Source organism: Chlorocebus sabaeus, chromosome 19 (assembly GCF_047675955.1).
Source record: "Chlorocebus sabaeus isolate Y175 chromosome 19, mChlSab1.0.hap1, whole genome shotgun sequence".
NCBI lineage: Eukaryota > Metazoa > Chordata > Mammalia > Primates > Cercopithecidae > Chlorocebus > Chlorocebus sabaeus.
The window spans coordinates 28,945,251-28,971,919 of NC_132922.1; the positions used below are offsets into that span (position 1 = coordinate 28,945,251).

The window sequence follows — 26,669 nt, forward strand, 5'->3', positions numbered from 1 at the left end:
CTGTACAAAAACAGGTGGCAGGCTGGATTCGACTGGCCCCAGATGTTAACTAGAAGAAGACAGATGTAAGGCTCAGGTGTTTCGTCACAATCCCTTAAGCATGGATAGTCAGCAAAGGGACTACACCTGAGAATTATAAACAGCTGGACTTCTGGTGGGCAGACTATCCCCCACCCCGAGCTCTGGCTGCCTCAGCCTCAGCTCTGGAACCCTGACTGCTTGGATGCCCCTCAGCTCTGGAACCCTGACTGTCTGGAACCCTGTTCCAGAACCCAACATCCTTCCAGGGCCTCAGGGGCATTGCTACCGCCACCCCTCCCTCTCAAGCTGACCCCGAGTCCAGCAGTCACCACCAGGGGCGTCAGAGCGCGCGCATGCGCCCAGCTTGGAGCCGCGCCGATCTCGCGCCGGCACCTGGCAGCCAATCGCAGGTCTCCACTGGACGCGCGCGGGTGGAGGCGTGCGCGTCGGCGGCGCCGGGGGCCTGAGGAGGCGTAGTCCCCGCCGGCTTTTCCCCGGGAGCGCCTCCGGGGCCGGTGCGTGGCCGGCAGCTCGAGAACAGCAGCTGATCCGGACCGGTAAGGACGGGGGCGTGGCGCGGCTTCAGCGTTCCCTGAGGGGAGAGTTGAGGGATTTCCTGGCGAGCCGCAGCCCTGCGGGTCGCGACCCCGCGCCTGGCGGTGCGCTGCCAGAGCGGCCTTTGCAATGCAGCCGCTTTCTGTGGGGAGTGCAAGGCAGAAGCAGGTCCCACGATCCCCTCACGCACACCCCCTTCCCTAATCTCAGCAGGCGCCACTTTCACATCAGCCTCCACTCCCTCACGCAGACGTCCCTACCCCCGGGCTGGGCCCGGGCCTCTCGGAGAAGGGGCCTTTCCTGGCTCCCAGTGCGCTCCCCTCCCCCATCGCCCCCGCGGGGTTTCTTTTGGCGCTCAATGTATTTAAAAATCTGAAAACTGCTTTGTAACCCCAGACTCTCCCCCATTCTGGAGACCTGTAGGCCCAGACCCCTTAAGGCATTTGAATGTATTGGCCTCTCTCCCTGACCGCAGCGTCTCGTCTTATTTACTGCGTGGCCGCCGGGACTCTTAATGCCGCCCCTGGGACCCTAATGGAGTCCCTCCCGTGAGAGCCAGGACCTGGGGTGATTTGAAGGCTTTTGATTTGGGCAGTTGGCGGGTGGGATGTTAACTTTGCTAAGGTGGGGGAGATTGGAGGAACAGATCTGGGGGAAAGGAGTTCAGTTCACTTTTCTGGTTAAGTGTGAGATGATTGATAAACACCCAAATGGCAGTGTCAGGTAGGCCGTGGGATCGCAAATATTCTCGTAACATGTAAGTAACTAACGCTTCTCTCTGGTTACCTCAAGGATGTGACCTTCTGCCTGGAATAGCTCAAGTTCTTAAAAGTTGCGTTGTAAACCTGAGGTAAGAAGAGAGAAGTCTGCCCAATAAGGACCAAAGTTGTATCTTTTTTCCTTCAGTTTCGCTCTCTTGCCCGTTCCTGTGCTAAAACATAGCTGTTTAGTATTTAATATTTTGCTAAGGGAATCTGAATGTGTGTGATTAGTTTAGGTCCATTGATGTAGGTAATTCGGGAACCCTCTGAATTGCTTTCTTTTTTTTTTTTTTTTTTTTTTTTTTGAGACGGAGTCTTGCTCTGTCGCCCAGGCTGGAGTGCAGTGGCGGGATCTCGGCTCACTGCAAGCTCCGCCTCCTGGGTTCACGCCATTCTCCTGCCTCAGCCTCCCGAGTAGCTGGGACTACAAGCGCCCGCTACCTCGCCCGGCTAGTTTTTTTGTATTTTTTTAGTAGAGACGGGGTTTCACCGTGTTAGCCAGGATGGTCTCGATCTCCTGACCTCGTGATCCGCCCATCTCGGCCTCCCAAAGTGCTGGGATTACAGACTTGAGCCACCGCGCCCGGCCCTGAATTGCTTTCTTGAGAAAGGAGAGGGTGGTAGTGGCATTCTTTTACCAGATCTTTTGAAAAAGAAAGTAAGAGCATCATGGATGTTAAGTTATATAAAGCTGACTTCTTTTATCATACCCTCTTTCTCAATAGCTGCATTTCCTGAGGTAATTGCCTCAGGGCAAAACCTTCAGAGTTGTCCATATTTGCTATCTCCTGTTCTCATTCTTCTTTAAACCCACCAGTTGTCGAGGTCACCAGTGAATTCCACTTTGCTTAATCCCTGGCAGGACAGGCAGGGGAGGCCATCTGAAGTCATTGCATGCCAGTAGGTGAGATTATAGGTGAATTCTGTGGCCAGCAATTTGTAATTACAGCTCAGTGAGACCCATTGTATTAGTTATCTATTGCCGTGTAACAAATTGTCTCAAAACTTAGTAGTTTAAAAAAATTTTTATTACCTCATAGTTTTTGAAGGTCTGGAATCCAAGAGTGGCTTAGCTGGCTGGTTCTGGCTCAGGGTCTCTCATGAGGTTTCACTCACACTTTTGGCTGGATTGTCAGTCTCTGCGAGATTGACTTGGGTTGGATCATCTGCCTCTAAGCCCACTCACTGGGCTGTTGGCAAGAGGCTTCAGTTCCTCACTCTTGTGGGCCTCTCCGTGGGGCTGTTCATGTCATAGTAGCTGGCTTACTTCAGAGCAAGTGATTCAAGAGACCTTGTACCCAAGATGAAGGGCAGTCTTTATGACCTAATTTCTGAAGTGGCATACCATCACTTTTTGCTGTATGTGCTTGATCCCACAGACCAACCCTGTTACAATGTGGGAGAGGGCTACATCTATGTGAATTCCAGGAAATGGGATTCATTTAGGTCGGTCTTGGAGGATGGCTACCACAGCCATTTATCTACCATTTAACCCTTTTCCATAAGATCTCAAAGCATTGTCCTGTTACTCTAATTTGACTTCTTGCTAAGGCCAAAACCTCTACATGTGCACTTTTTAATTTAAGGATATTATTCTAGCAAGACTTCTCTTTGTCTAGGGTTAAGTGTTCTGTCTCTCCAGATCATTAACATAGCAAACATACTGATTGTACTGTAACCTCACCTTAAAGATCTCGGTTTTGATGCCACATCTCCCATCTGCTTGTTTTATTTTGTATTTGCTTGTCCTTACAGGAAAATTTCTCTAGAGTTGTCCATATTTGCTAACTCCTGTTCTCATTCTTTTTTTTTTTTTTTTTGAGGCGGAGTCTTGCTCTGTCGCCAAGGCTGGAGTGCGGTGGCACTATCTCGGCTCACTGCAAGCTCCGCCTCCTGGGTTCACGCCATTCTCCTGCCTCAGCCTCCCAAGTAGCTGGGACTACAGGCGCCTGCCACCACGCCCGGCTAATTTTTTTGTATTTTTAGTAGAGATGGGGTTTCACCGTGTTAGCCAGGATGGTCTCGATCTCCTGACCTCGTGATCCACCCACCTCGGCCTCCCAAAGTGCTGGGATTACAGGCTTGAGCCACCGCTCCCGGCCTCTTCTTTAAACCCGCTGTTGTGGAGGTCACCAGTGAATTCCATTTTGCTTATTAATCCATTGGTCAGTTTTAGTTGATTTTCTTGATTTTATTTGATCTATTGGCAGCATATATTATAGTTGTTCCTTTTCTCCTCCCCTTTGGATTCTGGGATGCTTGTCTTTCTTGATTCTCCTCCCACCGGAATGGCTGTGAATAATTGTTTCTTTTTAATTTCCTTTACCAGCTCCTTCTCATCTCCATGGCCTCTAATCAATGGAATGAGCCAGAGCTTAGATCTCAGACCTCTTTCCCTGAGTGATCTCATCCAGTCTTGTGTTTTAAATAATGCTGCATACCGAAGACTTCAAAATTTAAGTACCTACCTCAGAACTTTCCTTGAGCTCTGATCTCATAGATTTACCTGCTCAGCATTACCTCTTACGTGTTGGAGTGCAGTGGCACGATCTCAGTTCGCTGCAGTCTCTGTCTCCTGGGTTCAAGCAATTCTCTTGCCTCAGCCTCCCGAGTAGCTGGGACTACAGGCACGTGCCAGCACGCCTGGCTAAGTTTTACATTTTTAGTAGAGATGGTATTTCACCGTGTTGGCCAGGCTGGTCTCGAACTCCTGACCTCAGTTGATCTGCTCGCCTCGGCCTCCCAAAGTGTTGGGATTACAGGCGTGAGCCGCCGCACCTGGCCAAAGCTGAAGAATTTAGAATGGCCTACATGATCTTGGTTTTCCTTTACCACAGTCAGCTCATTTTTTATCTCATTTCTAACTTGTCACCCTTTTCAGTGGCCCACCTATGTTAGCCTGTTGATCAATCCTTGCATGTGTTAAATGCTCTGGTCTCAGAGCCTTTGTGTTTGCTGTTCCCTTTGCTGGAGTATTCTTCCACAGGTAGCCATATTCATGTTATATGAATATCAATCTGCTTCCATTTCCTACTTTATTTTTCTCCGTAGTGTTCATATAACCATCTTACTTTTGTTAAAAACAATTATTTTCTGACTACCCCTTCTGGAATGTCAGCTCCCTAAAGTGAAGGACTTTGGATCACTGCTGTGTCCCCAGACCAATACATGGCACCTTGTTGGCCCACCAAACTTTTATTGAATGAATGGTCTTAAATTCCTCTCAAATACCTGATGCTTCCCCTCCTCCTTTTCTCTCTAGTCATGAGATGATCAGAACTGTGCAGATTCTTGATCATTCCTGTATAATTTCTCTCTTAGTTTTTTGTGGACTGGGATATGTTTTAATTCTACTGATGCAATACATTTTGTAGCTGTAGTTCTGCCAAAATAGCAAACATCAGAACATCAAATGTGTATGTTTGGTCTTATATGATGGTCTTTCTGTAGAGTAACAATTTCTCCCTAATTTCTTTTTTTTTTTTTTTTTTTTTTGAGACGGAGTCTCGCTCTGCCACCCAGGCTGGAGTGCAGTGGCCGGATCTCAGCTCACTGCAAGCTCCGCCTCCCGGGTTCACGCCATTCTCCTGCCTCAGCTTCCCGAGTAGCTGGGTCTACAGGCGCCCGCCACCTCGCCCGGCTAGTTTTTTCGTATTTTTTTTTTTAGTAGAGACAGGGTTTCACCATGTTAGCCAGGATGGTCTCGATCTCCTGACCTCGTGATCCACCCGTCTCGTTTCTTAACATCCTTCCCACCAGCTCAGTTCTAATGCAGCAATATTACCTTAGGGTCAAGTTGATATGTGAAAGGAGAATAGTGACTTTCACCTTTTGGCTTTTAACACTAATGTGGGCACAAGTGTTTTTTTTATTTTTTTTTATTTTTTTTAAAGACGGAGTCTTGCTGTGTTGCCCAGGCTGGAGTGCAGTGGCATGATCTCAGCTCACTGCACTGCACCTCCCAGGTTCAAGTGATTCCCCTGCCTCAGCCTCCTGAGTAACTGGGATTACAGGCGTGCGCCACCATGCTCAGCTAATTTTTTGTATTTTTAGTAGAGATGGGGTTTCACCATGTTGGTCAGGCTGGTCTTGTGAGCCACCTGCCTTGGCCTCCCAAACTGCTGGCCTCGTGAGCCACCTGCCTTGGCCTCCCAAAGTGCTGGGATTACAGGCGTGAGCCACCATGCCCGGCCTGGCACAAACTATTTTAATCTTATTCTTTGTTAGCTTCTTATACTTGTAAACTGCAGGTGTATGTAGGTCCATTCCTTGTTCTTTCCCTTCAGTGTATAAATTAGTCATTTGGATAATACTGAATAATACAATTCTGAGAGTTGAGCTTAAGCATTAGTGTTGTATAAGTTTGAAACAAAATGTGAATGCTCTGCAGAAGTCTTAACTGGGGTTTTTTCCCTGGGAACTTCCCAATCGCAGAGATCCAAGTTACATAGGGAGTCGTGATAGGACCTATCTGGCCTGCATAGAATATGCTCTCACAGCTTCTCACAATCTCTAGATTCCTTATAACTAGGTTGACTATGTAATTTGTCATTTAAACTGAAGGACTTATTAAAGATTGAAGAGTGGCACAATCTGTAATTACACAGAGATAGAAGTTTAAACTGCAACTGTCTTGGTCATACCAGCATATTTGGTAATCCTACATATAATTTATTTGGTCTTCCAAGTCCTTGGTATTGGAGAAGTGTTCACTCTGCAAGGAGATATAACTATTCCATCTTTGGGAATGTATGACTCCCACTACAATTTATAAATTGACCACCTGATACTAGTTTAATTCTTTTTGTTGGCTAGATTAGCTTGCATTGTTCGATTATCCTTGTTACCAATTGAGTCTGCTTAATGGTGCTTTGAAAATTTAGCAGCAGTTGTTGGGAGATGGAGGATTATACCAGCCTGTTGCTAGGCATTTTTTTTCTTTGAAATATAAATCGTATGCCATAAAATTCACCCTTTGGCATGTGAAATTGAATGGTTTTTAGTATTATATACTTATAAAATTGTACAACCATCAGCAATATCTAATTCCAAGACATTTCATCAACTCTAAAGAAACCTTGTATCCATTAGCAGTCACTCTCTATATTACTTTTCTGTGGCTGCTATAACAAATTATCACAAACTTGGTGGCATAAAATAACAAAAATTTATTCTCCCTTAGTTCTGGAGGTCAGAAGTCTAAAATAAGTTTCACAAGACCTAAATCAAGATGTTGGCAGGGCTGTGCTCCCCTGGGAAACTGTAGGGGAGTATTCATTCTTTGCATCTTCTAGTTTGTGGATGTGACATTCCTTGGCTCGTGACCATGCCACTCTAATCTTTGCTTCTGTCTTCGCCTTTTCCTAGAGTATGTGTGAAATCTCCCTCTGCTTCTCTTACAAGGACACTTGTGATGGCATTTAGGGCCCACCTGTATAGTCCAGGATAATTTTCCCATCTACAAAGATCCTTTTTCCAAATAAGGTAACATTTACAGGTTTAAGGGATTAGGACCTGATATTCTGGGGGCCATTTTTCAAACCTGCTGTATTCCTTTCGTTCCTCTTTTCATGGAGCCCGTGGCAGCTGCTACTTTATTTCTGTCTGTATGAATTTGCCTTATTCTGGACATTTTGTATAAGTAAAATAATAAAATATGTGGCCTTTTGTGTCTGGCGTTATTCACTTAGTGTATTTTCAAGGTACACCGTATTGTATGCCTGTTTGTACTTCATTTCTTTTTATGGCTGAATAGTATTTCATTGTACAGATATACCACAGTTTGTTTATTCATTCATCAATTAATTTACATTTGGTTGTTTGCACTTTGTAGCAGCATTATTGCTCTATGTCAGCTAGCTTATATATATGTTGTATTTTCAGTTCTCTTAGGTATATACCTAGGAGTGATACTGTTGGGTCATATGGTAACTCTATATTTAAATTTTGAGCAATTGCCAAAGTTTTCCAGAGTACCAGTGTATATTGCCACCAGCAGTATATGAGGGTTCAGATATCTGCACATCCTCTGCAACACTTGAGATTGTTTTTGGCTATAACTAACCTAGTGGATGTGAAGTAATAGCTCATTGTGATTTTGATTTGCATTTCCTTAATGACTAATTATGTTGAGCAGCATTTTGTGTGCTGCTTGGCCATTTGTGTGTCTTCTTTGGAGAAGTGTTCAAATCCTGTTCCCTTTTTTTATTGTTTGTTTTTGAGACAGGATCTCCCTCTGTTGCCCAGGCTGCAGTACAGTGACACAGTTATGGCCCACTGCAACGTCGACCTCCCAGGCTCCAGTGATCCTCCCATCTCAGCTGCCACCCTGCCTCATTCCGCTCCCCAGTAGCTTCGACTGCAGGCTTGTGCCACCATGCCCAGCTAAATTAAAACATTTTTTTTTTCTTGAGACAGTTTTACTCTGGCATCAAGGTTGTAGTGCAGTGATGTGATCACAGCTTACTGCAGCCTCCACCTTCTAGACCCAAGCAATCCTTCCACCTCAACCTCCTGGGTAGCTGGGACCACAGGCATACTCTATCATGCCTGGCTAATTTTTAAATTTTTTGTAGAGTTAGGTCTCACTATGTTGTACAGGCTGGTCTGGAGCTCCTGGGCTAAGTCCTCCTGCCTCAGCCTCCCAAAATACTGGGATTACAGGTATGAGCCACTGTGCCTGTGTTCTTAAATTTTTTTGTAGAGAAGGAGTCTCACTACATTGCTTGGACTGCTCTTGAACTCTTGGACTCAAGTGATCCTCCCATCTCAGCCTTCCAAAGTGTTGGGCTTACAGGCGTGAGCCACCATGTCCAGCCTTTTTTTTTTTTTTTAAACAGAGTCTCACTTTGTCGCCCATGCTGGAGTGCAGTGGCTTGATCTCGTCTCACTGTAACCTCTGCCTCCTGGGTTCAAGTGATTCTCTTGCCTCAGCCTCCTGAGTAGCTGTGATTACAGGCGTGTGCCACCATGCCGGCTCATTTTTGTATTTTTAGTAGAGACAGGGTTTTGCCATGTTGGCCAGGCTGGTCTCAAACTCCTGACTGTAAGTGATTCTCCCACCTCGGCCTTCCAGAATGCTGGGATTATAGGCGTGAGCCACCGTGCCTGATTGGGACCTGTTTTTAAAATGAATTGTTTTATTGTGGTAAAAACACATACAATTTACCACCTTAACCGTTTTTAAATTAATAGTTCAGTAGTTTCAAGTGTATTTGCATTGATGTGAAACAGATCTCTAGAACTGAAACAATGCCCATTAAACAACAGACTCACCCTTTTCCTCTGCCCCTAGCCCTTGGTAACCATTACTCTACCTTCTGTGTTTTTTTTTTTTTTTCCCCTTATTTTTTTGAGACAGAGTCTTGGTGTGTTACCCAGGCTGGAGTACCGTGGTGCAGTCTCCACTCACTGCAACTTCTGCCTCCTGGATTCAGGGGATTCTTCTGCCTCAGCTTCCTGAATAGCTGGGACTACGGGTGTGTGTCATCACGCTCAGCTAATTTACTTTTTTGAAACAGAGTTTCTCTCTTGTCGCCTCTCTCTTGTCGCCTCAGCTGGAGTGCAGTGGCATGATCTCAGCTCACTGCAACCTCTGCCTCCCAAGTTCAAGCGATTCTCCTGCCTCAGCCTCCTGAGTAGCTGGGTTTACAGGTGCCTGTCACCACATGTGGCTAATTTTTGTATTTTTAGTCGAGACAGGGTTTCACCATGTTGGCCAAGCTGAGCTCGAACTCCTGACCTCAGGTGATCTGCCCACCTCAGCTTCCCAAAGTGCTGTGATTACAGGTGTGAGCCACTGCTCCCTGCCTCTACTTTCTGTTTCTATGAATTTGACTATTTTAGTTATCTCATATAGGTGGAATCATACAAATACAAAGGTATTTGTCTTTTATGACTGGTTTATTTTATTTGGCATAATATCCTGAAGGTTCAAACATATAGCATGTGACAGGATTTTCTTCCTTTTTAAGGTTGAATGATATATGATATATTTTGTTTATTCATTTTTGGGTAGACATTTGGGTTGCTTCCACCCCTTGGCTGTTTTAATAGTGCTTCTGTGAACGTGGGTGTGCCAATATCTCTTAGACCCTGCTTTCAATTCTTTTAGATGTATACCCAGGAGTAAGATTGCTAGAACATATAGTACTGTTCTTAATTTTATGAGGAACTTCTGTACCGTTTTCCATAGTAGTTATACCATTTTACAATCCAGTAACCATGCATGAGGATTCTAATTTTTTTCCAACAATGTTTGTTTTTTAATAGTAGTCATCCTAGTAGGTGTGAGGTGGTATCTCATGGTGGTTTTAATGTGCATTTCTTTTATGATTAATGACACTGAACATATTTCCTGGGTCTTTTGTATATCATCTTTGGAGAAATGTCTATTCATGTTCTTTGCCCTTTTAAAAAAATTGAGTTATTTCTATTCGTCATCTCCATTATAGTTTTACTTCTTCCTTTCCAATCTGAATGCTTTTTGCTTCATTTTCTTGCCTAATTACCTTGGTTGTAGAACCTCCAGTATAATGTTGAATTGAAGTGGTGAAAGTGCACATCTGTCTTGTTCCTGATCTTAGGGGCAGGGGAACTTTCAGTCTCACCATTAAGTATGATACTATAATAGCTGTGAGTCTCATCCAGATGTCTTTGTGTGGTGGAGAAAGTTCCCTTCTATTCCTAGTTGTTTTGTTGTTTCAAATCATAGAAGGATGTTAGCTTTTGTCAAGTGTTTTTTCTGCAGACAGATGTGGTTTTTGTCCTTTATTAAAATGGTATAGGCTGGGCATAGTGGCTCACGCCTGTAATCCCAGCACTTTGGGAGGCCTAGGCAGGCGGATCACCTGAAGTTGGGAGTTCGAGATCAGCCTGACCAACATGGAGAAACCCTGTCTGTACTAAAAATACAGACAAATTAGCTGTGCGTGGTGACGCATGCCTGTAATCCCAGCTACTTGGGAGGCTGAGGCAGGAGAATCACTTGAACCCAGGAGGAGGAGGTTGCGGTCAGCTGAGATCGTACTATTGCACTCTAGCCTGGGCAACAAGAATGAAACTCTGACTCAAAAAAAAAAAAAAAAAAAAAGTTAAAAAAAAATAAAATGATAATAGTGTTGGTTGATTTTCATAGAATGAGCCATCCTTGTATTTTTTAAATAAATCCCACTTGGTCATTGTATGTAATTGTTATATATGTTGTTAGATTTTGTGTGCTAACATTTTGTTGAGGATTTTTGCCTCTATAAGGGATATTGGCCTGTAGTTTTTTTAATATGATTTCTTGGTTTGATTTTGGTATAAGAGTAATAACTAGCCTCATAGATGTGCAGTTTTCTCTCCTCTTCTAATTTTTGGAAGAGTTTATGAAGGATTGGTGTTAATTCTTTTTAAAACGTTAAGAATTTACCAGCATAGCTATCTGATTTTGGGCTTTTATTTGGGGTAGTTTCTTGATTACTAATTCTGTCGCTTGTTTTGGATCCATTCATATTTTGTATGTTCTTGAGTCCGTTCATTAGCTCGTGTCTTTCTAGGAATTTGTTTCATCTAGGTTATCTAATTTTTTGACAGATAATTTTTCATAGTATTCCTTTATAATTATCTTTATTTCTGTGTGGTTGGTAGTGATGACCCCTCTTTATTTTTAAAAAACAATTAATTGAAGTGAAAATCACATAACATAAAATCAGTTATTTTAAAGTAAACAATTTAGTGCATTTGTAATATTGTACGTGTTCTGCCTCTATCTAGTTCTGATACATTTCCATCATTCCAAAGTAAAACCCCTTTATCCATTAAGCAGTTTCTCACCATTTTCCCTTTCCTATCTTTTGGCAACCACAAATCTTTGTTTAATATCTATGGATTTATCTATTTCTGATATTTCCTGTAAATGAAATCATACAGTATATGAGCTTTTGTGCCTGACTTCTTTCACATGGTATGTTTTCAGGGTTTACCATGTTGTAGCATGTATCAGTATGTCATTTCTTTTATGGCTGAATAAACATTCTATTGTATGTACATACCATGATTTGTTTATCCATTCGTCCATTGATGGACATTTAGGTTGTTTCTACCTTTTGGTTATTATGAATTGCTGCTTATAAACATGTATACATGTACTTGAGTACCCTTGTTTCTTTGAGTGTATATTTAGAAGTAGATTTCTGGGACCATAAATCTATGTTTAACATTTTGAGGAACTGCCAAACCATTTTGTAATAAAATCTTTTGATTTTTACAAGCTTTTGTTAATTTCCAGGATCTGAAAAATGTGATTTTTGTAGTTTTTGCTAGTGTTCTCTTTGCTTTTATGAAGGAGCAGCTATTTGTAGGTCCTTATTCCTCCATTCCCCTTGACTTCACTCTGTTGACTTTGTTACGCATTTTTTTAGTTGTCTTTTTTGTGGTCTTCCACAACCCCTTTTTAAATCATTCTTCAAGCCCTTTAAAAACTCAGCTTTAGTGAAGAAACTTTACTCTGAACTATCAGACCACTTTTAGTTTGAACTGCCACCCTGTCAAATCTCCTTTGTAGACTCTTCTGACCAAGATTCTGCTCATAGGAGGAAGGGAAAGAAAAGGGGAAAAATGACTCATTTTCTCTGCTGTTTAAGAGTAGATCCCAGGCTGGGCACAGTGGCTTATGCCTATAATTCCAGCACTTTGGGAGGCTAAGGCCGGTGGATCACCTGAGTTTAGGAGTTTGAGAGCAGCCTGACCAATATGGTGAAACCCTGTCTCTACTAAAAATACAAAAATTAGATGAACGTAGTAGCATGTGCCTGTAGTCCCAGCTACTTGGGAAGCCAAGATAGGAGAATTGCTTGAACCCAGGAGGTGGAGGTTGCAGTGAGCCGAGATCACGCCACTGCACTTCAGCCTGGGTGACAGAGTGAGACTCCCGTCTCAAAAAAAAAAAAAAAAAAAAAAAAGGAGATCCCATGCATAACTCTAACTGGTGTAGGGAGGGTAGACATGCAAATACATATCAGATCTAATGGGTTTGTCCTCAAAAATCAATTCTCACCTCCCATGATGGGAGAAGCCAGTAGGAGGGCTTCAATTCCAAAGAAAGCTGAGAGGTAAGTGGATGATAACCCACCTTCCAGATTATTTCTATGCATTCAAACAATGGCCCTTCTAGTAGATCATTGTTTTTTCTTTGTTTTTTTCAGACGGAGTCTTGCTCTGTCACCCAGGCTGGAGTGCAGTGGCGCAACTTCGTTCCACTGCAATCTCTGCCTCCCAGATTCAAGCAGTTCTCCTGCTGAGTAGCTGGGATTACAGGCACGTTCCACCATGCCTGGCTAATTTTTGTGTTTTTAGTAGAGATGGGGTTTCACTGTGTTGGCCAGGCTAGTGTCAAACTCCTGAACTCATGATCCGCCTGCGTCAGCTTCCCAAAGTGCTGGGATTATAGGCGTGAGCCACAGTGCCCAGCTCTAGTAAATCATTGTTACAACCACACGCGAGTTTTTAACCACACACATACTCTTCTGAGGAAAGACTTCCCCAAACTGTTGGTCCTTATGATGAGATCTGGCCATACACATTTTTCTTCTGAACCCCAGGATTGTGGGACTGTCACATTTCCTCTAAGGGTGCACTTTAGGAGCGCCCAGTCTTGAAAATTGGCTGTTTCCCATGTTTGAACATTTTCCACTTTTTCCTTCAGTCTACCTTTTTGAATTGATTTCTAACTACTTCTAGATAACATTTTTCCGTTAATGAATGTTTGAGTGTTTATTGTGTGCCAGGCACTGCTTTAGGCACTTGAGAGAAATCAGTGAACACAACAGACAAAAATGAACAACAACAACAAAAACAAAACAAACTACTCCAACAGAAGGAACTAACAGTCCAATAGAGAAAGAAAGATGGTAAGTATAATAAAAATGCAAATTCTCTGGTGAAATGGAAGATGATGTTATAGAACTAGGAAAAAAATAATAGAGCAGGATTAGAAGTTGAAGAGGTATAAGAGAATTGTAATTTTACGTAGTGTGGTTAGAGTAAGTCTCATGGAGAAGGTAAATTTGGACATGAACTTGAAGGGGATAAAATGTCACCGTGTTAGCCATGGGGACATAAGTGTTGGGCAGAGACTCTGAAGGAATAGCAAGGTAGCCAGTGTGGCTGGTTTAAAGTGAATGAAGATTAGAATAGTGGGGAAAAAGGTCAGAAAGGTAACAAGAGTGGAAATAGTAGAAAGGATCTGTAAATTCTTCATTTTTCTCTCAGTCTAGTCTGTGGAAATTGTCATGTCTTTTGATAAGGAACGACCGTGATTTAATAGTTACTCCCCTCCTAGACTCTCAGGCTAGTTTGTTTTTTTGTTTTTGTTTTTGTTTTGTTTTGTTTTTTCTGAGATGGAGTATTGCTCTTGTTGCCCAGACTGGAGTGCAATGGCACGGTCTTGTGCACAGTCTTGGCTCACTGCAACCTCCGCCTCCTGGGTTCAATTGATTCTCTTGCCTCAGCCTACCAAGTAGCTGAAATTACAGGCGCCCACCGCCACGCCTGGCGAATTTTTGTATTTTTAGTAGAGGTGGAGTTTTACTATGTTGGCCAGGCTGGTCTCGAACTTCTGACCTCAGGTTATCCGCCCACCTCGGCCTCCCAAAGTGCTGGGATTATAGGCATGAGCCACTGTGCCTGGCCTTTTTTTTCTTTTTCTTTTTCTTTTAAGATGGAGTCTCGCTGTGTCACGCAGGATGGAATGCAGTGGTGCAATCTCAACTCACTGTAACCTCGCCCAAGATGCTTGTGCCTGAGCCTCCTGAGTAGCTGGGACTATATGTGTGCGCCACCATGCCTGGTTAATTTTTTGTATTTTTTTTAGAGATGGGGTTTCACCATGTTGTCCAAGCTGGTCTTGAACTCCTGACCTCAAGTGATCCACCCACCTCGGCCTCCCAAAGTGCTGGGATTACAGGCATGAGCCACTGCGCCTGGCCTCTCAGGCTAGTTTCAACCCTATTTTATACTCCTCTACCATCCTCAGCTTATTTTTGAAAAAGTATTTATTAAAAAACATTTATGAAAAAGTTATTTGTGTTTTATTTAGTTGGCCTGGATGGAATACAAATGTTTGCTGTAGTGTTAAGGATACTGTAAAACTCCCATTTACTGCAAGGATCTGTGTTTAATGAGCATTCAATTCTAAGACGGCAAGTGTGTAGAGTTATTGGTGGGGCTGGGGGACAAGAGTACTGCAGATGGAGAGTGAGGGAGGTGGGGCAGGAGTTTGAGAAAGCAGCAGTGGGGTGAAGAAAGTGATAGGCAAGGGAAGATAGTAGGGATAGGTACCACAGGAGTCCTGGTGGCCTGAATTCTAATCACAAAGGTTACTCAAGTGGGACTGATGCCTGAAAAAAACGTGTGTGGTTATAACAGTGATCTACTAGAAGGGCCATTGTTTGAATGCACAGAAATAATCTGGAAGGTGGGTTATCATCCACCGATCTCTCAGCTTTCTTTGGAATTGAAGCCCTCCTATTGGCTTCTCCCATCACGGGGGTGTGAATTGACTTTTGAGGACAAACCCGTTAGATCTGATATATCTTTGCATGTCTAACCTCCCTACCCCAGTATCTCAAGATTCTGGTAAATTGGAACATAAGCATTTATGCATCCATTGGTGGACATTTGTAGAGAAGGGTCTCTGGACATCTAGAGGAGAAGAAAACTCTCATCGTCTAATGCTACTCTTGTTCTTAATGAACTTGTTCATTAACTTATTAGCTTTGTTCCTGATTCTTGCTCTATTCCTCTTTCTCATCTTGAATGATGGTTGGATGGCGGGTTAATCAGTATGGACAACAGCCAAAAATCTAACCAAGAGCAGCTGGTCAGGAAGCCCAGCAGTGTTATTAGAACCCAGTTTAAGTTTTTCTTCTTTGTTCGTTTGATGGTTTATTAACAATAGGAATTCATTTCTCACATTTTTAGGCTGAGAAGTTCAAGATCACGATGCTGGACAATTTGGTTCCTTAGTGAAGGCTCTTTTCCTGGCTGGTAGGTGACAGCCTTCTTGCTGTGTTCTCACATGACAGAGAGGGGAACCAAGGTCTGTGGTATCTGCTCTTATAAGGGCGCCAATCACATCATGAGGGCCCTATCCTCATGAATATCCTCATTACATCTTAACCTGATTATCACCCAAAAGCCCCTTCTCTAAATACCATCACATTGGGGGTTATAGCTTCAGTATACACATTTGGGGGTGGGGGGAACACAGTTCAGCCATTGTATAATCCAAATTATGTATACCTGAAATATTCTCTAGAATTGGAGGAATCATTTAACGCTTAGGAATAGAACACTGATATAATTACAGTTGTGTTTTAAGATCCATCTAGTGGTGGTGTGTTATATAATTTGAAGGACAGAGAAAAGAGAACAATTTAGGGACTAGTACAGGCGTACAAAAATGCAGTAACCAATGGACCTAAACCTAGAAGTTGGGACCTGGGCTGGGGGCCATTAATAGGAATGGACATAAAAGGTAGAATGAGCAATGCTCTAAAAGTTATTTAAAATGGCTTATAAGATACTTTGACATTTTTCTGGGAGGTAGAGGAGGTTTGAACAGGTTTAAAAAACAGAAGAGTGAAAAAATGAATCCAATGAGACACTTTAATTCTTAAAGACTAAGCAGTTAACAGCAATAGCATCAGATATAGCTGTGCACTAAGTCAGTTTTAGCAGAAAGAGCACAAAACCAGACTTCAGGAATTAGGCATGTCAGTGCTAACTCTGTCTACAAACCCTCCATATAACTATAGTAAATCATAAACGTTTTGGTGCTTTAAAAATTAATCTTCAGACTGGCCGGGCATGGTGGCTCAGGCCTGTAATGCCAGCACTTTGGGAGGTCGAGGCGGGCGAATCATGAGGTCAGGAGATGAAGACCATCCTGACCAACATGGTGAACCCCGTCTCTACTAAAAATACAAAAATTGGCTTGGCGTGTTGGCGCACCTGTAATCCCAGCTACTCTGGAGGCTAAGGCAGTAGAATAGCTTGAACCTGGGAAGCAGAGGTTGCAGTGAGCCGAGATCGTGTCACTGCACTTTAGCCTGGGCAACAGAGCAAGACTCCATCTTGAAAAAGAAAAAATAGTAACAATAATAAACTAGTTAATTTTCAGGTAAATCTAATGGCCATGTTGTCAGAGTATAGTCTAATTTTTTAGGATATTGGAGAATATTAATGATTTTGATTTAGAATATTTTCTTTTTTTTTTGAGACACAGTCTCGCACTGTCACCCAGGCTGGAGTGCAATGGCGTGATCTCAGCTCACTGCAACCTCCACCTCCTGGGTTCAAGCGATTCTTCTGCCTCAGCCTCATGAGTAGCTGGGATTACAGGTGTCCACCACCACGCCCACCTAATTTTTTGTGTTTTAGTAGAGATAGGGTTTCATTATGTTGGCAGGCTGGTCTCAAACTCCTAACCTTGTGATCCACCTGCCTCGGCCTCTGAAAGTGCTGGGATTACAGGTGTGAGCCACCGTGCCCAGCCAGATATTTTCTTTAGAGAGGATGTTAGAAAATACATTTAGAATTACCTAGAAGGTAGTTACTGGAAATGTGGAAGTGATCCTGAGAAGAAGATTGGATTTGGGCATGAGTTTTCCCACAGGACATTTGGTAATTCCTGGAGCCATTTTTAGTTGCCACCCTGGGGAATTACTGCTGGTTTCTAGTGGGTAGAGATCACAGATGCTGCTAAACATCCTATAGTGCTCTCGACAACCCCCAGCAAAGGATTATCTGGTCCCAAATGTCAGTAATGCTTAGGAAACACTGGGCTAACTGGGCTAGGTGGCATCAACCTGGAGTTAGGCGATTTAGGTTGTATATAGACAGAGTAAACCAATTTTAGTTGACTCCAAAGAGCAGTGTATTCATATCTGCCTTATTTTTTTGTGGCATTATATATCTACTAATTCAGTTGTAAATCACTATTCATGATACACCAGTTTGTATATTTCATGCATTTACCACTGTCTACTCTGTGCTTTGCACAATATCTCACCAGAAATAGGCAAACAAAATAATAGTTTTAGAGTAAATGAGGAAAAGAATACATAATTTGTATTATGCTTAATATTGTATTCCTATTAAAATTCATTTCCAAGGTGATACACATATTTATAGGAATAAATATTGTCTATGTTCCAAAATTAGATACAGATATCCTCATTAAAATTAAAACAGTGTGCATGGCATATATTAGATGTCAGTTTGATTTTTATGCTTTTGATTATGCTGATTTGAAGGGTCCACATTGGGATACAGTGAATCTTGATATGATTTTAGAAATTGGTGAGTTATGAACCTTGGTTTGTTTCTAGTGCCTACATTTTGATATTATTAGACCAGTTTTAGCCCAGGCTAAAGTGCAGTGGCACGATCTCAGCTCACTGCAACCTCTGCTTCCCAGGTTCAAGCTATTCTTCTGCCTCAGCCTCCTGAGTAGCTGGGATTACAGGTGCGCCAACACGCCCAGCTAATTTTTGTATTTTTAGTAGAGACGGGGTTCACCATGTTGGTCAGGATGGTCTTCATCTCCTGACCTCATGATTCGCTCGCCTTGACCTCCCAAAGTGCTGGCATTACAGGCCTGAGCCACCGTGCCCGGCCAGTCTGAAGATTAATTTTTAAAGCACCAAAACGTTTATGATTTACTATAGTTATATGGAGGGTTTGTAGACAGAGTTAGCACTGACATGCCTAATTCCTGAAGTCTGGTTTTGTGCTCTTTCTGCTAAAACTGACTTAGTGCACAGCTATATCTGATGCTATTGCTGTTAACTGCTTAGTCTTTAAGAATTAAAGTGTCTCATTGGATTCATTTTTTCACTCTCTATTTTTTAATAGACCTAGTAATGAGGCTTAACCGATTTTGTGGGTCATTGGTTAATTTAAAAAAAATCAGGCTGGGCGCAGCTCGGGTTTCTAATCCATGGCTCATGCTTGTAATCCCAGCACTTTGGGAGGCTGAGGCTGGTGAATCACAAGGTCAGGAGTTCGAGATCAGCCTGGCCAACACAGTGAAACCCCTTCTCTACTAAAAATACAAAAATTAGCTGGGTGTGGTGGCATGTGCCTGTAATCCCAGCTACCCTGGAGGCTGAGGCAAGAGACTTGCTTGAATCTGGGAGGCAGAGGTGAGCTGAGATTATGCCACTGCACTCCAGCCTGGGTGGCAGAACTAGACTCCATCTCAAAAAAAAAAAGGAAATGGAAAATTTTAGAATTCAGCCTGTGTAGTAAAGGTAGTTATTATTTATGTGTGTGTGCTTGCTTTAAGTCCTTTATCGGCCTACAGAATTTTCAACGGATAAAGTTCTTAGAGTAAATTTATAGAAAATGTGGAATTAATGGAGCATAATCTTCTTTAAAAATAAAGGATCTTATGAAGGAGAGTGCTGTTTATTGATTCATTTAACAAATTCTGTATTTGTTGAGCACCTGTCCTGTGTCAGACCCTGTTCTTTGTGCTGAGTATACAACAGTCAACAGAAGATACAATACTTGTCCTTTGAGTTTTGTGTTCCACTGGATGGACATTAGAAAATAATCAAGATAAATAGGATTGTAATATGTTAAATGGTGATAGGGCTTTGGGGATGAAAGAAAAGGGAAAAGAGATTAGGAATGTGGGTTAGAGGTTGGTTGGAATATTTGAGAACCTCACTGAGAGATACTTGGAATAGAGCTCTAAGGGCAGTGAGGAGCTAGCCATGCAGTTACTCAAATGATCATTCATATTGGAGGGAACAAGGACCTTGAGCAAGGAAAAGAGCTTAGTATGTTCAAGAAATAGCAGGGAGGGCCAGGTGCAGTTGTTCATGCCTATAATCCTAGCACTTTGGGAGGCCAAGGCACACAGATCACTTGAGAGAAGGAATTCGAGACCAGACTGGTCAACATGGTGAAACCCCATCTCTACTGAAAATACAAAAATTAGCTGGATGTGGTGATGCGCGCCTGTAGTCCCAGCTACTCAGGAGACTGAGGCAGGAGACTCTCTTGAACCTGGAAGGTAGAGGTTGCAGTGAGCTGAGTTATATATCTGGGCGACAGAGCGGGACTGTATCTCAAAAAAATAAAATTTAATTCAAAAAATTAAAATAAAAATAAATAGCAAGGAGGTTAGTGTGGCTGGAGTGAAGTAGATCGGGGAGAGTAGTATGAGATAACTGCAGGAGCAGTATGTGGGGTTGGTAGTGTGGTCTTCTAGGCATTGGTAATACTTGGTCTTTTACTCTCAGTTAATCAGAAAGCCATTGGAGGGTTTTGAGCTGAACAATGATACAGTCTGACTTTGTTTAACACAATCAATCTGCTTGCTATGTGGAGAAGAGACTGAGGTGGATTGAGGGAGGAAGCACTGTTGTGTTTAAGTTCAGTGGGTAAGTCAGGACTGGAGGGAAAAATTTAGGAGGCATTAGTGAATGGATTATAATTAAGGCCATGAGTTGGGATGAAATTATCTGCCTGGCACTTGACATTGTGCTATGCTGTTTGTTGGCTATGTGTAGGTACTCTAACTATAAATTTAATACCTCTTTTCTGTACTAATGTTTATGGGATTACTATATATGAATCAATTGAGATATGTACATTTAATGTAATTTTCTTCCAATTCCACTACAAATCAAGCTGCAATTGAATAGGTGGTGCTTTTAAAAAACCAGCTGTTACTATAAGTCTAAGAAATAGAATTTTTGCCTTTAAGATAGCAAAATACATTTAAAAGTAAAAAACTTGATAAAGCGGATGCAGCTGGTGTGTGGCAGACTAAGGATTCCAGCTTATTCTTCAACTCCAAAGTCCATGTTTCTAAACACTGCACAATGATGCCCTGGTAAAAATGTGTGTCCTTTTCCATACAATTTTGCCTAGTGATTAGTTGCTGGAAGATTTTTCTTTTTTTTTTTTTAATGGAAGAGAGCATAATCAGTACAGCAAAGTTATGATTCTGGATTCATAGATACCTGATCTTTTATCATAGGTTTTAAGCTGTTATTTATCCTCTTTCAGTCTGTGTCCTTATCTGTAAAATAGTGATGTTTATAAAAACCTTAATGTTTTGGAGGAGAATTAAATAAGGTAATGCATTTTCCTGTACTTACTGATATATGTTTGTACTTAGGTGGCAGTTTATATAAAGGAAGCATTGGGACTTGTGGCCACACTGTTCAAGAATAAAAAACATTAGAAAATGGAACAATCATGTGAGGAAGAGAAAGAGCCTGAACCACAGAAGAACATAAAAGAAACCAAACAAGTAGATGACGAAGACGCTGAGCTCATCTTTGTTGGTGTGGAACATGTAAATGAAGATGCTGAGCTAATCTTTGTTGGGGTGACTTCAAATTCAAAACCAGTCGTTTCAAACATTTTGAACAGAGTCACCCCAGGTTCATGGTCAAGGAGAAAAAAGTATGGTCACCTTAGAAAAGATACTGCTGACAAATTGCAGCCTACAAGTCATGAGACCCTTACATCAGAAGCAGTGACCAACCTGCCAGCTTCCCAACTTGAATCGAGATCAACAGATAGTCCTATTATTATTGAGCCTTTGTCTAAACCTGATTATAAAAATAGTTCACCGCAAGTTGTGCCTAATAACTCTTCAGAATTACCTTCTCCTTTGATTACATTCACAGGTTCATTGCATCAGCCAGTAAGTGCAGCACTTTCAGTAGGAGGTATAAATGAAAGTCCTCATATATCAAAGCGACTTTCCACTTTTGAAGTAAACAGCATAAATCCCAAAAGGGCTAAACTCAGGGATGGAATTATGGAAGGATATTCTTCAGCTTCGTCCCCTTCAGATACCTTTCATACAATGAATACTCAGCAAAGTACACCCTCAAACAATGTTCATACCTCATTAAGCCATGTTCAGAATGGAGCACCTTTTCCAGCAGCTTTTCCAAAGGACAATATCCATTTCAAGCCTATAAATAGAAATCTTGATAGGGAAAATGAATTGACAAAAACAGACATTTTGAGTCTAACAAGTCAAAACAAGACCTTTGATCCCAAGAAAGAAAATCCCATTGTGTTACTTAGTGACTTTTACTATGGACAGCATAAAGGAGATGGGCAGCCAGAACAGAAGACTCACACCACCTTTAAATGCCTCAGTTGCGTGAAAGTTCTAAAAAATGTTAAGTTTATGAATCACGTGAAGCATCATTTGGAATTTGAGAAGCAAAAGAACGACAGCTGGGAAAACCACACCACCTGCCAGCACTGCCACCGGCAGTTTCCCACTCCCTTCCAGCTACAGTGTCACATTGAAAATGTCCACACTGCCCAGGAGCCCTCTGCTGTCTGTAAGATCTGTGAATTGTCATTTGAAACAGATCAGGTCCTCTTACAACACATGAAGGACCATCATAAGCCTGGCGAAATGCCCTATGTGTGCCAGGTTTGCCATTACAGATCGTCAGTCTTTGCTGATGTAGAAACACATTTTAGAACGTGCCATGAAAACACAAAGAATTTGCTTTGTCCCTTTTGTCTCAAAATTTTCAAAACAGCAACACCATACATGTGTCATTATAGGGGCCACTGGGGAAAGAGTACACACCAGTGTTCCAAGTGCCGGCTACAGTTTTTAACTTTCAAGGAGAAAATGGAGCACAAGACCCAGTGTCATCAAATGTTTAAGAAGCCTAAGCAACTAGAAGGATTACCTCCTGAAACAAAAGTTACTATTCAAGTGTCACTAGAACCTCTTCAGCCAGGATCAGTAGAAGTAGCATCCATAACTGTGAGCACATCTGACTCCGAACCATCACTCCCCAGGTCTAAAAGCAAAATTTCAAAAAAGTCCCATTAATTCTAGTTTCAGTAAATCTAAAGCAAGTATTTCAAACCAAATTTAAAAAGCTCATAAAAACAAAAAATACCAACCATACATTATTCAGTAGCACCAAAAATAGTGAAACTAGTGGATTATATATGACTTTTTAAACAAAATTTAGGATATATATTATTTGATCTGAATTTTGAGGTGTTATTTTAAAACATCTGGTTTTCATGTTAACTGTGTCTGGCTTACATAAAAGGTGTTTGTGTGTGTGTGTGTGTATGTGAGAGAAAAAGGTATTAATTTATTTTTTTAATTTTAATTTTAATTTTTTTTTTTTTACTTTAGAGACAGGGTCTCACTGTTACCCAGGCTGGAGTGCGGTGGCGTGATCCTAGCTCACTGCAGCCTTGAACTCCCGGGCTCAAGCATTCCTTGGCCTCAGCCTTTGGAGAGTAGCTAGGACTACAGGCGCAGCCACCACACCCAGCTAATTTTTTATTTTAATTTTTTTGTAGCGATGGAGTCTTGTTATGTTGCCCAGGCTGGTCTTGAACTCCTGACCTTAGGGGAGCTTCCTGCCTCAGCCTCCCCAAGTGCTGGGATGTGTGAGCCACTGCCTCTGGCACCTATTTATTATTTTGGTATTTCATGTTACTCCTAAGCTTGAAAAAGCTCTTTTTTCTATATACAGAATTCATAGAATTTTTGAAATACTTAGCTTTCTTTTCAGCTTTTTCCATGCATTCAAGATTTCATGGTTAACTCTAGTAAGACTGGAATGGCTTTGTTATGCCCTGGCCCACTTGCTGTCGAATTCCCAGAAGTGCCTCTGCTGTGCTGACATAAAATAATCTGAAAAGATTCTGAAAAGCCAGGATGTGGAATTGAAAGAGAAGCTGCTGCATGAGCAGAGACCAAGAAGGTGGAAGTTAGTTGAGGGAGAGCAGTGATTCTTTGTTCTAATTGAAGGATAGGCACACATTCATTCTGGTCTTGGGGCCAGGTCAAAAGGAACACTGCTTCAGAGTATCTTTACCTAACCCAGAAACATCCAAGGAAGCCAAACCATTCAAAGTAAAGTGCTTTTGTTTGGTGAGGGGCCCCTGTAGACATCAAAGAGCCGCCATGTATCATTGGTTTGAGATGAAATAGCAATACAATTAATAATAGAATGGTGCCTGGTGCTAGCTGACTTCCCATTCTGTGATCTAAAGGTGAAATTGATTCATTCTCTCTCCTCTCCCTTCTGGCTAGCCGTTAGTGGAGAATGAACTGGCCATATTCCTCTGAGCCACAGCAGTAAAGCAAGTTAAGTTTCCCAAGGGAAAGAAGCCCTGATATCTATAATTTGAACTGTACTGGACCCATAGTTTTAACTGAAAAGGGCCAAACAAGTGGTGTCTGTCCATTTCCTGGACTGGGCTAAATTTAGTTTTCCCACTGTTGAGCTGGAATGAAGACTGTCCAAGAACAGTAGGTACAGTGGACAAAAATAGCCCAGGGTGACTGACTAAATTTAAACCCATAATGGCTTTATATTTTTCTGTGCATATATATCTTACCCTAATTGAACATGTGAAGCTTACAACTTTTATGTCTTGCCTTGACATGAATGTATTGCAGCTTACAGTTCTTCTGTTTTATGTATAGTTTCCCAGTTTATTGACACTAATGCTGTTTGGGTCTGTCTTGATACATACCAGTGTGCAAGAAATGTCTCCCTAATTCAGTAAGTGTTAAGACTTAATGTCCTTCATCTGATCTGTCCTATCTAATCTGTACTATGGGTGAACCTTTTTCCCTTGCTCTCCCCAGGGGCTGTTTCACAGTATTCTGGAGTGCTTTTTGAGTATTGGTTCCTGAACATCAGCAGCCTTGGGTGCCTCTGTGGACTCCCGGAGTTGTCTCCTTGGTTGTGTTCTGGTGCCATCCTTTGTACCTCCACCCCCGACTAAGGTGCCCAGCAACCTGTCTTCACCAGTCATGGAATCTGCCATCTTGGCTATAGACATAGGTCTGGAGAAATCTTTCCCTTTTTCCTTGATTTCTTTTTAAAGGTATATTATCTCTCCCCACTCCTTTTTTCCCTCCTCAATCTAGTTAAATTTCCTAAGCTTTCACAAAAATCTGCGAAGAGATAATTAAGAGCTTAGCATCCCTCTTAGAACTAGAATAGAAGGCAGTACAGATAACAAATAAGTTGTGAGTATATTATCTATATTTTGCAACATTTTCTGACTGTAGCTCCCATTGTATTTATTTGCCTGACACTTGATTGATTTGCACCTTGAACACTTTACTAGGTCTTTTCAGTTACTTTGCTTGGGTTAAGACACTTTGCTAAAATTTCAGCCTGAATCCTTTCTTTAGTTGAAGAAAGGGTATGTGTGTGCAAGTGGGTGTGTTTGTGCCAGTTTTTCTTGTCTCAGGTAGATACTCCTACTGTGTATAAATAGATCTACAGACTTTTCTTTTCTTTTTTTTTTTTTTTTTGAGACGGAGTCTCGCTGTGTCACCCAGGCTGGAGTGCAGTGGCGCGATCTCGGCTCACTGTAAGCTCCGCCTCCCGGGTTTACGCCATTCTCCTGTCTCAGCCTCCGAGTAGCTGGGACTACAGGCGCCCGCCACCTCGCCCGGCTAGTTTTTTGTATATTTTAGTAGAGACGGGGTTTCACCATGTTAGCCAGGATGGTCTCGATCTCCTGACCTCGTGATCCACCCGCTTCGGCCTCCCAAAGTGCTGGGATTACAGGCTTGAGCCACCGCGCCCGGCCAGATCTACAGACTTTTCATACTTACCTCCCGTATTCTGTTTCTGTGGTAAAAATATGAAATATTTTAGTTGTATGTTTAGTGATTGGTTGGTATTATCAACACTGTTGTTGTTTGCTGTTTCATTAAAGCATGCTCTTAAGGAGTACATATGGTCATTAATTGCCAACTATAGATTCCAGTGATCTGGCCCCTGCCTACCTCCTTACTCTCTTTCATTCTATGTCATGCTTCTCCACTCTTTTCCCCAATGATGCACTATTTTGACACACTAGCCTTGCTATTCCTTAAGCAAATCACATTCTTCCCAATCCAAAGACTTTGCACATGCTATTGTCTTTCTTAGAATGCCCTTCCCCTAGGCCTGCATGGCTTGCTACCTCACTTAATTGTTGACACTTCCTTTGGTTCATTGAGCTTCAAGGCTCCTAAAATGCCACTGACAATGAGATCTCCCTGTAAAAAAAAAAAAACTTTTACTTTTTCCTCTTAAAGGCACTTTACTCTCTCCCTACTCTTTTCTTCCCTCTTCAGTGTATTTAAATTTCCTAAGTTTTCATGAAAAAGCTGAAAAACGATCATCATCAAGGGCTTTGCTTCTGTCTTAGAGTTGAGCTAGCTCGAGTCAATTTCTGTGCCTGCAACCAAATGAAAATTAATATAGTGAGTTCTTTCAGGAGCTTTCTCTGTTTTTCTATTGATACCTCTATATTTTTAAGGCAATGTCACTTTGTTTTGTTTACAAATATATTGAATATGTCAAGATTACTATTTTGTTATTACCCTTTGTGAATTTCCTTGTCTATTTTGCTCGCTTGTTCTTTCAGATGAAATTTATTATTTTATTAATGTTGCCAAAAATTATAAGTAAAATATCAATTATAGTAATAAAATGTTTTGTGAAAAAATGCTGTTGCTGTATTGTTGCTGTATTGTCTTTACACATTAAGTAAAATGGGATGTTTTAGTTTGTTTTGTTTTTTGAGACAGAGTCTTGCTCTGTGGCCCAGGCTGGAGTATAGTGGCACGATCCCAGGTGCCTGCAACATCCACCCCGAGTTCAGGTGATTCTTCTGAGCAGCTAGTACTACAGGCATGTGCCACCACACCCAGCTAATTTTTGTACTTTTTGTAGAGATGAGGTTTCATCACGTTGGCCAGGCTGGTCTTGAACTCCTGGCCTCAAGTGATCTGCCCACCTTCATTTCCCAAAGTGAGCCACTACGCCTGGCCTATTTTTAGTTTTTAATTTTCATTTAGTACCACTGTAAAATCTTTGCCTTTTTGCCACTTGTGTTCATTTTTAGCCTTATTGCTGCAGCCAGAACTTCTAAATATTTAAGATGGAGTTAATGGGCTTTCTTGTTCTTGGCTTTAATGAGAAATGGTTTGCCCTTAAAGGTAGTAAGTATATGCTTAAATAATTTCTTTTTTTTTTTTTTTAAACGGAGTCTCACTCTGTCGCCCGGGCTGGAGTGCAGTGGCCGGATCTCAGCTCACTGCAAGCTCCGCCTCCCCGGGTTCATGCCATTCTCCTGCCTCAGCCTCCCGAGTAGCTGGGACTACAGGCGCCCGCCACCACACCCAGCTAGTTTTCTGTATTTTTTAGTAGAGACGGGATTTCACCGTGTTAGCCAGGATGGTCTCGATTTCCTGACCCCGTGATCCGCCCGTCTCGGCCTCCCAAAGTGCTGGGACTACAGTCT

At 42.1% G+C, this 26,669-nt stretch overlaps 1 protein-coding gene across 6 annotated transcripts; it reads left to right on the plus strand.

Annotated features, from left to right (window-relative positions):
• The first annotated feature begins 451 nt into the window (after positions 1-451).
• On the plus strand, positions 452-26,669 carry ZNF280B (zinc finger protein 280B). 6 transcript variants are annotated; one of them, XM_037994812.2, is made up of 5 exons: positions 452-578; positions 1,369-1,426; positions 13,106-13,228; positions 15,300-15,365; positions 20,518-26,669. In XM_037994812.2, exon 5 carries the CDS (start codon positions 20,587-20,589, stop codon positions 22,216-22,218), a length of 1,632 nt encoding a protein of 543 aa, XP_037850740.2. In that variant the 5' UTR covers positions 452-578; positions 1,369-1,426; positions 13,106-13,228; positions 15,300-15,365; positions 20,518-20,586; the 3' UTR covers positions 22,219-26,669. The 6 variants fall into 6 exon arrangements, with proteins under 6 accessions (XP_037850740.2, XP_037850738.2, XP_007973076.3 ...); XM_037994810.2 differs by lacking the exon at positions 13,106-13,228; XM_007974885.3 differs by lacking the exons at positions 13,106-13,228; positions 15,300-15,365.

Bases quoted from the DNA above. Each gene is read 5' to 3' on its own strand.
- ZNF280B (XM_037994812.2), top strand. From the start codon at position 20,587: ATGGAACAATCATGTGAGGAAGAGAAAGAGCCTGAACCACAGAAGAAC.